Here is a 14,469-nt window from a genome sequence, read left to right as displayed (position 1 = left end):
AATGGTGGAAATTCAGACACAAAGATAGATGTTTTGGTCCAAGAGTCTGGACCATCTTGATATTCTTTCTGAACAACTCATAGCTCCAGCCCCACTCCCTTACTCTCAACCCCTCCCCACCTGCCGCACACCCCCAGATTTGCTATACCAGAGCCCGTGGCATCTTTGCCCGCTGAAACCAGGGGTTCCCCATGAGGCTCTTCCAGATCACAGCCCCTGCAGCAATTACTAACAGCAGTATCAGAAGCGATGGCAGCACCAGGAAAGCCCAGTTGGCTTCTAAGGAAGGAAAAATAACAATGAGAGAAACAACCATGGCTCTTGTCTACAACTGCACCTGTGCCGAGTGCTTCACATACATGACCCTATTTAATCCTCACAAGAATAAACCCATCCTGCAGACTATGCAAACCAAGGTTCGGGGCATTATGTAAGCTGCCCAAAGACACACAATGAGTGTGGTTTTAATCCAGGTGAGTCTATCTCTAGGCTCATGTTCTTAACCACTGTGTCACGAAGCTCCCAAGGCCCAGAGGGAAAGTTTCTCTTTCTGCACCACTTGGTACCCACCTGGGACCTCCGGCAAGAAGCAGGTGGGCTTAGAGAACTTGCTGTATTTCGGGACACTGAACGTGTAGATGGTTCTGGCACTGAGGCAGTGGTGTTCGCTGGCAGCTGGCTGGAGAGTGATCTGGACTGGCTGGCCATGGGGAGTAGCTGGAAATAGGGTCTGTTTGGAAAAGAAGCAGAGAGTGGCAGAGCTGCTGTGGGGACTGGTTTCACACAGCCAGGACAGAGTGGGGTTGGCAGACATGGTAGGGTGTTTTTTTTTTGTTTGTTTTGTTTTTTTTGTAGGGGATAGGGTTTGGCTCTGTCACCCAGGCCAAAGTGCAGTGGTGTGATCACAGCTCACTGCAGCCTCAAACTCCTGGGCTCAAGCGATCCTCCTACCTCAGCTCTCCAAGTAACTAGGGACTACAGATCCACACCACCATACCTGGGTAATTTTTTAAAATTATTTTTTGTATAGGCAAGGTCTTGCTGTTGCCCAGGCTGGTCTCGAACTCCCAGCCTCAAGTGATCCTCCCTCCTTGCCTGAACCTTCTATTCTTTTCCTGCATTAAAGTTTAAGCATTGAGGAAGCACTTCCCAAGACTACCTGAGTTCTTTTCAGCTGAGTCTAGAGGTAGGGATAGCCATGGTTCAAAAGCAGCCTACCACTTGGGGTCGCCCTGGCGTGCACCCCATTAAGGTCCCTACTTCGAGGAGCAGATTCTTCAGGCTTTCCATCTTGGGGTCTCCTAGCCTATCAGCAGTGGAGGAATCCTCTACAGATGCTGCACTGTGTGGTATGGAAGGCACTGGCCACGCGTGACTACTCAGTATGTGAAATGCATCTGGTCCACACTGAGAAGTGTTCCAAGTACAAAACACACATCAGATTTTAAAGAAGTCGGGAAAAAGAATGTAAAAGATCTCAATCACTTTTATCAGAATTGCTCATTGAAATGATACCATTCAATTGGATGAAGTAAAATCTGTTATTAAAATTCGATTTACCTGTCTCTTTTTACTTAATTTAACATGGAACACTTAAAACTGCACATGTGGCTTGCATTATATTTCTTTCTATTGGGCAGTGCTGGTCTAGAATATTTGTGAGGTTCTTGAAGGCAGGAACCACGCTGGATTCAGATCTATATTCCCCAGAACCCAGAGTATGCAAAAATCGGGAGTGTGAATGTTACTTTAGTGGAAGCAAGAACATTCAAGAGCAGAGGCCCAGGGACCAAGTCTGGCTGGCCACTTGTTTATGTTAAAAGTTTTATTTTTTGTTTTTTTGAGATAAGGTCTCACTCTGTTGCCCAGACTAAAGTGCAGTGGTGCGATCACGGCTCACTGTGGCCTCGCTTCCTGGGCTCGAGCGATCCTCCTGCCTCAGCATCCCAAGCAGCTGGGACCACAAGCATGCGTCACCACACCCAGCTTTTTTTTTTTTCTTTTTTTTTTTTTGTAGGGACAATGTTTCACCATGTTCCCCAGGCTGGTCTTGAACTCCTGGGCTAAGGTAATCCTCCCACCACCTCGGCCTCCCAAAGTAGTGAGATTATAGGCATGAGCCACCGCACCTGGCCTGTAAACAGTTTTACTGGAACCCAGCGATGCCCATTCATTTACGTATAGGCTACGGCTCCTTTTGTGCTATAACTGCAGCGTTGAGTAGTCCTGAGCGAACATACAGCCCACGAAGCCAAACATATCGACTATCTGGCCTTCTTCAGGAAAGTTTGCCAGCCCTTGCCATAAATAAATGCAGCTATACACACATGCATACACAGAAAACAAATCTGAAATTGGATATACACCAGAGTGATGTGTGGTCATCTCTGGGTACTTTTGGTTTGCTTCTTAGAGCTTATCTGTATTTTTCAGTTTTTCTGTACTGAATCTGTTGACTTGGCAAGCAGGCCTCCTGTAGGTCATCATACTTTGATCAGATTTTATTAGGGCTGACTGCCAGAAGTCAGGAGTGTACAGGGAAGACTTCCCGGAGGAGGGGTGCAGGAGCAGGCTGGGAGGGTGAGAAGAACCTGAGTAAGAAGGGGTGGAGGAGCGGGCCTAGCCTGGGGGCAGGAAAGGAGCTTCCCACCTTGTTTCCGGCCCCCTCCTTCCAGAATGCCACCTCATACTTCAGATCCAGTGGGGGCATGCAGGGGGGCAGCTGGTACGTGGCATTGGCACTCAGGATCTCCTCCGTCTGGGTGAGCACCAGGACAGGTGGGGCCGGCTCCACTGCAGAAACAGAGCAGCACCTGTCAGTAATCCCAAGGGGCCGCACTGCCTCCATCCCCCAAGACCAGAGAGCTCTCTTGGAAATGGAAAAGCAACTAGCATGTTTCAAACACTTCTTGTGCACCTAGCACCTTATAATCTGTTATTTCAGCCTTGCACTGACCCTGGGAGGGAGATATCACTACTCTCATTTCATAGAGAGGAAAACTGAGGCTTAGAGAGGAGAGGTGACCCGGGCAAGCTCATTGCTGACCTGCCTTCTCTCATGCCATCCCGTCCGCCTGGGTGCCCTCCACATGTCACTGGCCTGGCAGATCCTGCCCATCTGGATTCATTTCCTATTGCTGTCATAACAAATTACCACACACACAGTGCCTTAAAAATGATACAAACTTATTATCTCACAGTTCTCTAGGTCAGAAGTCCAGGTGGGCTCAGCTGGTTCCTCCGCTCTGGGTCTCACATCTGGAACCAATGGGGGAGAAGACACTTCCAAGCCCCCTTGGGTTGTCAGCAAAACTTAGTTCTTTGTGGCTGTAGGGCTGTGGTCCCTGTTTCCTGGTCGGTTGTTAGTGGGAACCTCTCAGCTCCGGAAGGCACCCACATTTTTCATCACGTTACCACTCCATCGTCAAACCAGAAACGGCACCATGGAGTCCTGTTTATGCTTCAAATCTCTCTGACTTCCCCTTCTGCCACTTCTCTTCTGCTTCCATCTGGAGAAAGTTTTAAAGGCTCATGGGATTAGATTGGGCCCATCTGGATTATCCAGGATAACCTCACTATTTGAAGATCTATGTCTCAGTCCATTTTGTGTTGTTATTACAGAATATCACAGGCTGGGTAATTTATAATGAACAGAAGTCTATTTGGCTCATGTTTCTGGAGACTTGGAAGTCCAAGAGCATGGCACTGGCATCTGGTGAGGGCCTTTGTGCTGTGTTATCCCATGGTGGCAGGTGGAAGGGCAAGAGAGGGTGAGAGTGAGCCAGCAAGAGAGGGCAGAACTCACTTTTCTTTTCTTTCCTTCTTTCTTTTTCTTTCTTTCTTTCTTTCTTTCTTTCTTTCTTTCTTTCTTTCTTTCTTTCTTTCTCTTTCTTTCTTCTTTCTTTCCTCTTTTTTTTTTTTTTTTTGAGACAGAGTCTTGCTCTGTCACCCAGGCTGGAGTGCAATGGGGCGATCTCAGCTCACTGCAACCTCTGCCTCCCGGATTCATGCGATCCTCCTGCTTCGGCCTCCTGAGCAGCTGGGATTACAGGTGCCCGCCACCACTCCCGGATACTTTTTGTATTTTTTAGTAGAGACAGACTTTCATCATGTTGGCCAGGCTGGTCTCAAACAACTGACTTCAAGTCTTGGCCCCCCAAAGTGCTGAGTGGCATAAGCCACTGCCCCTGGCCAGAACTCACTTTTTAAGAATCCATTCTTGATAAACACACTCCCGCAAGACTGACCTTAATCTATTCATGGGGGCAGCGCTCTTAAGGACTAAATCACCTTTTAACAGGGCCACTTCTTAATGCAATCACAATGATGATTAAATGTCAACAGGAGTTTTAGAGGGGACATTCAAACCATAGCAGTCTATAACGTTAATTAAGATTCCTACTGCCATGCAATACTGATATCTAACATATTCTTAGCTTCTGGGGATTAGGGCAGAGCACCTTTAGAGGATCATTCTGCCTACCATGGTCTTCCCTCTGTCCCCCACCCAAAATCCACATCTCTTTCTTTTTTTTTTTTTTTTAGATGGAGTTTCACTCTTGTTGCCCAGGCTGGAGGGCAATGGCGTGATCTCGGCTCACCGCAATCTCTGCCTCCTGGGTTCAAGCGATTCTACTGCCTCAGCCTCCCGAGTAGCTGGGATTATAGGCATGTGCTACCATGCTTGGCTAATTTTGTATTTTTAGTAGAGATGGGGTTTCTCCATGGTGGTCAGGCTGGTCTCGAACTGCCGACAGGTGATCTGCCTGCCTCGGCCTCCCAAAGTGCTGGGATTACAGGTGTGGGCTGGGATTACCCAACCCACATCTCTTTCAAATGCAAAATCCATTCACTCCATCCCAATGTCCCCCAAGGTCTCATCTCATTACAGCATCAACTCAAATTCCCAAATCAACAGTATCTAAGTCAGAGTCAAATAGACTCTGGGCATAGTCCAGTCAGTACAACTCCCGGGGTACAGTTTCTCTCTATCTGTGGGCCAGCAAAACTAAAGCTATCTGCTCCCAACATAAAATGTGGGACAGGCACAGGATAACAGTTGCAGACAATCTGGCTCAAGCATGGGGACATGAAAGGGACAATCAGGTCATGGTCCAATGCAGTTTGAAAATCCTGCCAAGAAAACTCCATTAGGTTTCAAGGCCTGGGAAGAATTCTCTTTCGCTCTTAGCACTGCCCTTTGAGCTTCTGGTTTCACTGAGCTCCTTCTGAGATATCTGAGATATCCTTCCTTTTCACTAAAGGTAGCAGGTGTTTGCAGCTAAGTAGTTTTACCAGTCTGCATCTCACCAGTAGAAACTGGAGAGTCCAACAGCCTTCTTTGATTTCATACTCTCTGTGTTCCATTTAATCCAAGCTAACAGTGTTTCTGTGGATGTAAATGTCTCAGGAACTTTACGGGTCTCCTATGGATGTCATGGGGGAATCCACTGCATTATTAGATAAAAGCCAGGTCCACAGATCCTTTTTTCAGACAAGCCCTTCTCTACTTTTGGCTCCAGCTGAGATGGCTGAGGGACGATGCTGTTCAGCTGCCTAGAAGTCCCCTGGTTTGATTGAAGGGGACTGTGAGTTATAATCTTAATCTCTTCAAAGAGCCTTTTGAGCGACTGAGTACTTTGATCTTTTACCTTCCTGAAGTTTGGTATAATCACATACTTGGCTGTTTCTCTATGTCACACTTTTGGGAGCAATCTCTTTTTTTTTTTTTTGAGATGGAGTCTTGCTCTGTCACCCACCCAGGCTGGAGTGCAGCGGCATGATCTTGGCTCACTGCAACCTCCGCCTCTTGGGTTCAAGTGATCCTCCCACCTCAGCCTCCTGAGTAGCTGGGATTACAGGTGCCCGCCACCACACCTAGCTAATTTTTGTATTTTTAGTAGAGACGGGGTTTCCCCACATTGGCCAGGCTGGTCTCAAACTCCTGACCTCAGGTGATCTGCTTGCCTCGGACTCTCAAAGTGCTGGGATTACAGGCATGAGCCACTGTACCCAGCTACAATCTCTTAATTTTATTGTTTTTTGCATAGGTTGAGAACCTCCCAAATCATCAAGTCCTGGTTCCTTTCTGTTTAAGTTCTTCCCTCATTTTCTCTCTCTCCTCTTGCATTTTACTATAAGAGGCAGGAAGAAACCAGGCCGTGCCTTCCACATTTTATTTGGAAACCTTCTCCGATAAGCATTCAAATTCATCATTTACAAGCTCTGCGTCCCACATGACTGCAGGACACAATTCTGCTAAGCTTTCTGCCACTACAGAACAAGTTTCTTCCTTTCTCAAGTTTTCAATTACACGTTCCTTACCTTGTGAAGCAGTGCCTTGAGTGTCAGTGTGTCTACTAACAGGCTCTTCACGATGATTGAGGTATTCTTGGAGGGGATTTAGCTTTTCTCTAAAATGCTACTTGTTTCTTTCTGCACTCTGAGTCTTCAACTTCCACATTCCTACTGATAGTCTGTTGAGGGCCTTCTAGCCTTGCCCAGTGGCTTGAAGATGGAGAGGGCAATGTGACAAGGAATATGGCAGCCAGAGAAAACTAAATACACCACCTTTCAAGTTCCAACTAAAATGCTACTTCTTCCATGCAGCCTTCCCTGATTCCCAGCCAGCAGGGATCTCTGACCACACTAGTCACCTTTGCCCTGTGTTTGTGGTCAAGGTAAACATGTGGCTTCTTCATGATGCCATTACTTACATGTTTAGGAAACATCCACTGGGTACTGACTAGTATCAATCTTCAGGAAGGGAGCTGAGGGGAATGGGGAGATGAGGCCTCCTTGTATCCTGACCTTCAGGAGCTGAAAGTTTGGGGTAAATGAAATATGCAAACTACCAAAAGAAAGTGACCACGGCCACATATGAGAGCAGAAAAAGTGTGGAGGGAGTGTAAAGGCAGGAACGGTCACCCTGGCTTGGGATGTGGGGCTGAAGAATCAGGAGAAATTCAGGGAGGAGGCAAAAAATTAATGAAAACATTTTAAATCTCTTTGTGTCTTTCCCTTTATTCTTCTAATGCCTTATTCCTACCCATTCAGCAATTAATGTGGTTTGTCTGCCATTCTTCTAGCCAGACAGCCTTCCTGTCTGCCTTCTTATCCTTCCTTTCCTTCCCATCCATCCATCCATCCATCCACCCATCCATCCATCCTTCCTTCCTTCCTTCCCAACCACCCTTTCTTTCTTCTCAATCATCCTTTCTAACCAATACTTTTTTTTTTCCTATGCCTCCTTTCTTATTATTCATTTGTACTTCCCACCTTTTATCTAGCCAGTGAGCCTTCTAACCTACTCATCCATTCTTCCCATACATCCATTCTTCTTTTCTCTTCCACCTTTCTACACATCCTTCCTTCTTGTCTCTACTTCCTTCCTTCCTTGCTTCTCCTTCACTCCAGCCCTTCCTTCCCTGCCTGGATGTCCCGCTTTTCTTCTATACTATCTACCCACCCATCTCATCCACCCATCTGCCTTTTCTTCTGCCTTCTGTGATGGTTAAATTTTTTCTTTCTTTAAGACAGAGTGTTGCTCTGTCACCGAGGCTAGAGTTCAATGGAACAATCACGGCTCAGTGCAGCCTTGACCTCCTGGGCTCAAGTCATCCTCCTACCTTGGCCTCCCAGATAGCTGGGACCACAGGTGCACACCACCATACCCAGCGAATTTACATTTTTTTTTTTTTTTTTTGGTAGAGATGAGGTCTCCCTATGTTGCCCAGGCTGGTCTTGAACTCCTAGGCTCAAGTGATCTGCCTACCTCATCCTCAAAGGATCTTCCCACCTTGGCCTCCCAAAGTGACGGGATTACAGGTGTGAGCCACAGTGCCTGCCCTGTGATGGTTAATTTTATGTGTCTATTTAGCTGCACTAAGGGATACCCAGGTAGACAGTAAAACATTATTTCTGGGCCCATCTGTGAGGATTTTTCCAGAAGAGATTAACATTTTAATCGGCAGATTTGGTGATGATCTGTCCTCACCAGTGCGGGCAGGCATCATCCAATCCACTGACGGCCCAAAGAGAACAAAAAATGGAGGAGGAACGGCACATTCACATTCTCTCTTCCTGAGCTGGCACATCAACTTCTCCTGTCTTTGGACATCGGAGCTTCCTGTTCTCCGGCATTTGGACTCTGGGACTTATATCAGTGGCCCCTCCGATTGTCAGGCCTGTGGCCTCAGACTGGGGGTTACACCACTGCTCCCCTGGCCTTGGGCCTTCAGACTCAGACAGAATCACACCACAAGCTTTCTCGGTTGTCCAGCCCATGACTGCATGCTGGGGGACGTTTTTGTGTCTGTGATTGCATGAGCCAATTCCCATAATAAATCTCCTCTTATTATAAAATTTTTTTTTTTTGAGACAAAGTCTTGCTCTGTCACCCAGGCTGGAGTGCAGTGTCGTGATCTCAGCTCACTGCAACCTCTGCCTCACAAGTTCAAGCAATTCTCCTGCCTCAGCCTCCTGAGTAGCTGGGACTACAGGTGTGTGCCACCACACACGGGTAACTTTTGTATTTTTAGTAGAGACAGGGTTTCACCATGTTGGCCAGGCTGGTCTTGAACTCCTGATCTCAAATGATCCATCTCCCTCGGCCTCCCAAAGTGCTCAGATTACAGGTGTGAGCCACCATGGCTGGCCTCTATTTATTTATTTATTTATTTATTTATTTATTTATTTGAGACGGAGTCTTGCTCTGTCACCCAGGCTGGAGTGCAGTGGCGCGATCTCAGCTCACTGCAAGCTCTGCCTCCTGGGTTCACGCCATCCTCCTGCCTTAGCCTCCCCAGCAGCTGGGACTACAGGCGCACATCATCACGCCCAACTAATTTTTTTTTGTATTTTTAGTAGAGACGGGGTTTCACCGTGTTAGCCAGGATGGTCTTGATCTCCTGACCTCGTGATCCGCCCGCCTCGGCCTCCTAAAGTGCTGGGATTACAAGCTTGAGCCACTGCGCCCGGCTGGCCTCCTCTTAGTGTATCTGTATATATCCTATTGGTTCAGTTTCTCCGGAGAACCTTGACTAACATACTTCCTATCCTCCATCTCTCTATCCACACATATTTCCTTCCTAATAGGCATCTATCCTTCCATCCAACCTCCTTCCTTCCCATTTTTCCATTGCTTCCTCCTCCATCCCCTCCATCCTCCCTTTCTTCTTACCCATCTGTCCTTCCCTTCTTTTATCCATCCACCGAGCCAGCTTCTTTCCACACGAATCATCTCTTCTTCCTTCTCTACCATCTCTTCCTGCTGCCCTGCAATCAGTCTGTCCCTCTTCTCTCTTAAAGCCTTATTTTGTCCTTGAACACTGTGAGAAGCCTGGGCAGCAAGTTACAGCTCTCAGCTCTCTGAGGACACGGTCTGGGTATTTATCCTCCCCTTGTTACCCGGCCCTGCCCGAGGTCAGAAAGATCCAGTTCACATCTATGTCCACCGGTTACTAGCGGTATCAAGTCCACTGGCTACTAGCGGTATCAAGTTTCTTAGCTTCTGTGAGTCTCAGGTTGATGGAAATGAACCTCACAAGTTTGCTGTGAAGATTAAAAATAGACTGAAAAAAAAAAAAGTGCTCTCCTCACCCAATGTCAATACGTGATTTCTGCCAGTAAGCATGGGACATTTTTTTTTCTATCACCTTTACCCCCCCACCCCCCACAAATTTCTACAGTGTATAGAAAATACTTTTGCAAACAGAATTTGTTTTTTTTTTTCTTTGTTTGTTAATTTTTTTCTTTTGAGACGCTCTGTCGCCCAGGCTGGAGTGCAGTGGCGTGATCTTGGCTCACTGCAACCTCCGCCTCCTGGGTTCAAGCGATTCTCCTGCCTCAGCCTCCCGAGTAGCTGGGATTACAGGTGCCTGCCACCAAGCCTGGCTGATTTTTGTATCTTTAGTAAAGATGGAGTTTTGCCATGTTGGCCAGGGTGGTCTCAAACTCCTGACCTCAGGTGGTCCACCTGCCTTGGCCTCCCAAAGTGCTGGGATTACAGGCGTGAGCCACCACGCCTGGCCCAGAATTTGTTTTAAACATTGTTTTTAACGAGAGAAGCTGAACATAAAAAATAGGAATAAGCATATAAAGTGCCTTGTGTAGTCCATGACCAAAATGGTGCTCAACTGAAAACAATGAACATTGTTAGCAGAGGGTGCACGTGAGATTGCTGGTGCTGGCTGGAGCTCCCCTAACTCCCTGACAGGCTACCAGACATGGTCTCTCGCTGTTGCTGGTCCCACACCCCATCTCAAAGGGCCTGGCCCAGGGAGCTGCCCTCTGCTTTGGGGAAGTGGGAGACAGATGGTCAGGAGAACAGAACCACTGAGCACTGAGCACAGCTCCCGGATGGGATGGACAGCCTTCCACTCAGTCCCTTACCCACAGACCTACCTTCAAAAAGGTAATCCAGGTATTCGGACTCCACCCAGGGGGACTTGGAGTTGGGAGAAACCGTCCGCACGCGTCCCTTGAACTTGTTGTACAGGTCCTGTTTCTTCAGGCACATCATAGAACATAGCAGCTCCTTGGTTCCTGCACACTCTTCCACTTCGCGCCACCGTCTACGGGTGGGAGAGCTGGGGGAGGAGACAGGAGAGCTTGGGCCATGGACTCAGCCTCTCAGGGTCAGGGAACTTAGAGAACAGTTGATCATGCGTCCCTCTGTTTGGCTGGACTGACTTTAGGTCCATCCGTCCAGACAGGCAGCCACTGGTTGAGACAGGATAAGAACAGCCTGGTCAGGAGCTCAGGTTCTGGAGCCAGATGGATGGGAGTGGGAATCCCAGCCCTGTCCCTCCCTAGCTTTGGGACCACGGGCAGGTCCTTGACCCTAAACCTCAGTTTCCTCATCTGTAATGCCTCCCTCACAGGGCTGTTGCGGTGGCCGCTATTCCTAGTACTAGCGACCATTACTATATGTTTGTTCATTCAGGCGTTTATGGGCCACCTGCTGCATGCCAAGGACCATGATAGGTACTCTGTGGATGTCAGAGGGGAACATGCAGGTCCATGACTCCAACCTGGATGCTTCAGAGAGCTGCCTGACCCTTCTATCTCTTCTGCCACGTGAGGACACAGTGTTTGCCCTTCCGCTATGCGAAGATGCAGCGAGAAGGCACCATCTTGGAAGCAGAGAGCCGCCCTTACCAGAACGGAGTCAGGTGCCACCTTGACCCTGAACTTCCCAGCCTCTAGAACTGTGAGAAGTAAATTGCTATTATTTATTAATTGCTATTATTTATTAATAGCAATTATTAGAATTACCCCATTCTAAGGTATTTTGTTAAAGCAGTACAAATGGACTAAGCCAGAGACCCAGGGAGCCTAACATTTTATTTTAATTTTTATTTTTTGAGATGGAGTCTTGTTCTGTTGCCCAGGCTGGGGTGCAGTGGCATGATCTTGGCTCACTGCAACCTCTGCCTCCTGGGTTCAAGTGATTCTCCTGCCTCAGCCTCCCGAGTAGATGGGATTACAGGCCAGCGTAACCACACCTGGCTAATTTTGTATTTTTAGTAGAGACAGGGTTTCACCATGTTGGCCAGGCTGGTCTCCAACTCCTGACCTCAGGTGACCCACCCGCTTGGCCTCCCAAAGTGTTGGGATTACAGGCAGGAGCCACCGCACCTGGCCTAACATGTTTTTACAAGATCACTCTGGTCAACCAGCAAGGAGGCCATGGCAGGGATGTGAGACAGGATGATGGTGGAGACAGTGAGAAAGGGCTGGATTCAATATCTATTTTGGAGGTAATAATAGAACTAATAGAACTTGCTAACGGATTGGATGTAGAATGTGGTGAAAAGGAGAATCAAGGATTGCTCCTGGGTTTGGGGAGTGACCAAGGGTGAATGGAGAAGGCTGAGATAGGGGCTGACACAAAGAACAGATTTTGAGAAAGAACCAATTCCTCTGTTTTGTTTCTTCACGGAAAATGTTATACTATGCAAATATTCATACCAAAGGAACCAGTGTAGTCATATTAACAGGAGACAAAATACAGACTTCCAAGTCCAAAGCAATACTAAAGATGAAAAGAACATTAGATAATGATAAATGATTCCATTCACCAGGACGACAGAAAAATTCTAACTTATGTGTGCCTACTAAACAACTTCACCCTCTATAAAGCAAACAGACAAACTACAGGTAGAAAGTGAACAGCCACACTTACAACAAGAAATTTTAATACATCTCACCCAGCAATTGATGAATAGACAAAGAAAAATAAATACATAAATAAATAAATAACAACACAGTTATCAAGTTGGTCTAATGAACATATACAGAACTAACTAAACAAATTGGTTGAACCACATGTGAACTATTAACAAAATATTAACACAAAGCAATTCTTAAGAAATTTTAAAGAATAGGTATTTCATAAAGTATTTCTTCTGACTGCAAAAAATTCAGTTAAAAGTTAATAACAAAAAGAGAACTAAAGGAAGTTTGAAAATTTAAAAAAATATATATTTTTTGAGACAGTGTCTTGCTCTGTTGCACAGGCTGGAGTGCAGTGGCACAAACATAGCCCACTGCAGCCTCTACTCCTGGGCTCAGGTGATCCTCCTGCCTCAGTCTCTGAGTCACTGGGACCACAGGTACATGCCACTACACCCAGCTAATTTTCTTTTCTTTTTTTTTCTTTTTTTTTTTTTTTTTGAGACAGAGTCTCGCTCTGTCATCCAGGCTGGAGTGCAGTGGTGCAATCTCGGCTCACTGCAAACTCCTCCTCCTGGGTTCAAAGAATTCTCCTGCCTCAGCCTCCCAAGTAGCTGGGATTACAGGCATCTATCACCACACCTGGCTAATTTTTATATTTTAGTAGAGATGGGGTTTTACCATGTTGCCCAGGCTGGTCTCGAACTCCTGACCTCAGGTGATCCATCTGCCTTGGCCTCCCAAAGTGCTGGTATTACAGGTGCTGGGATGAGCCACCACGCCTGGCCCAGCTAATTTTTAAAAAATGTTCTGTAGAGAGGGGGTCTCACTTCGTTGCCTAGGCTGGTCTCAAACTTCTGGCCTCAAGCAATCCTCCCACCTCAGCCTCCCTAAGTGCTGGGATTACAGATGTGAGTCACCACACCTGGCCTTAAAAATATTTTTTAAAACAACCCATAGATGAAAGAAAGAATCATAATGGAAATTAATAAATAGCTGAAAGTGAATGATCACCAAATAACACAAATGAAAACATATAAGACAGCTAAGTAATACTTAGAGGAAAACATATAGCTTTAAATACTTATAATAGAAAATAAGAAAGAATAGAAATTAATAAGCTAAGCAATAAATGATAAGAAGCCAGAAGAAACATGTCACAAAAACATATCCATGAACAGATCAAAACTGGAACCTGATACTTCAAAATGGGCTAAAAGACAGTAAAAAGTGATGCAGGACAAGAAAAAACAACATAAAACCTAATTAGAAAAACTCAGATACAGAAAAGAATTATATATATTTTTAAAAAGCAAAATTCATTTCAGAAGTGAAGAATAAATCAGAAGGAATACAAGAACAAATTAACACAATAGATGATGCCTTAAAAGAAACAGAAGGCAAGAAGAAGGAAAGTTAAAAAAATATGTAAAAGCTAAAATTATAGAACTTCCAGAAGAAAGCATAGAAGAAAAATCTTCGTGACTCTGGGTCAGGCGAATATTCCTTAGGACACCAAAAGCGTTAACTGTTGAAGGAAAAAAATCTGATATATTAGTCTGTGAGGGCTGCCATGGTAAGACACCACAGGCGGGGTGGCTTCAGCAACAGAAATCTGGAGGCTGGAAGTCCAAGATCAAGGCGTCAGCAGGTTTGGTTTCTACTGAGGCCTCTCTCCTTGGCTTGCAGATGGCCGTCATCTTGCTGTGTCCTCCCAAGGCCGTTCTTCTGTGTGCGTGTGCTCTTGGTGTCTTCGTCTTCTTATAAAGACACCAGTCCTATTAGATTAGGGCCCACCCTTATGATCTCATTTTACTTTAATTACCTCCTTAAAGGCTCATCTCCAAATAGTCACTTAGAGGTTAGGGCTTCAACATATGAATTTGTGGGGTAGAGTATAATTCAGTCTATAACACCTGATATACTGGATTTTATCAAATTAAAATATTTTTCTCTTCCAAAAAAAAAAAACCCACCAAAAAAGCCTAAAGAAAATGAAAAGGCCAGCCACTGGGGAAAAAAATCACAATACGTACACTGATAAAGGATTTGTATTCATAGATAACTCAATAACAAGAAAATAAATGACCTAATAAAAAGTGGAAAAATATTTGAATAGTCACTTCACAAAAGATATATGAATGGCCAATAAGCACATGAAAAGATGTTCAACATCATTCATCATTAGGGAGTTGTAAATTAAAGCCATAATAAAACACTACTACATACTCACTAGCATGGTTAAAATGAAAAAGACTGATAATACTAAGTGTAACAAGCACATGGAGTAAC

At 45.8% G+C, this 14,469-nt stretch overlaps 1 protein-coding gene across 2 annotated transcripts in view; it reads right to left on the bottom strand.

Moving 5' to 3' along the window:
- The window catches only part of IFNLR1 (interferon lambda receptor 1), a 33,830-nt gene that overhangs the window by 4,745 nt on the left and 14,616 nt on the right, over nt 1-14,469 (bottom strand). Inside the window, exons 3-6 of one of the 2 annotated variants that reach the window (XM_004024916.5) lie at nt 10,405-10,589; nt 2,651-2,793; nt 571-730; nt 149-279 (exon numbers count right to left, since the gene is read on the bottom strand). In XM_004024916.5, the coding sequence (XP_004024966.2) occupies nt 149-279; nt 571-730; nt 2,651-2,793; nt 10,405-10,589 (619 nt within the window). The remainder of the gene's footprint in view (nt 1-148; nt 280-570; nt 731-2,650; nt 2,794-10,404; nt 10,590-14,469) is intronic. The other variant, XM_004024919.5, reaches the window with a different exon arrangement.

This window comes from Gorilla gorilla, chromosome 1 (assembly GCF_029281585.2).
Source record: "Gorilla gorilla gorilla isolate KB3781 chromosome 1, NHGRI_mGorGor1-v2.1_pri, whole genome shotgun sequence".
Classification (NCBI taxonomy): domain Eukaryota; kingdom Metazoa; phylum Chordata; class Mammalia; order Primates; family Hominidae; genus Gorilla; species Gorilla gorilla.
The sequence above is the reverse complement of the archived record's forward strand: the minus strand, read 5'-3'. Positions and strand labels throughout refer to the sequence as shown.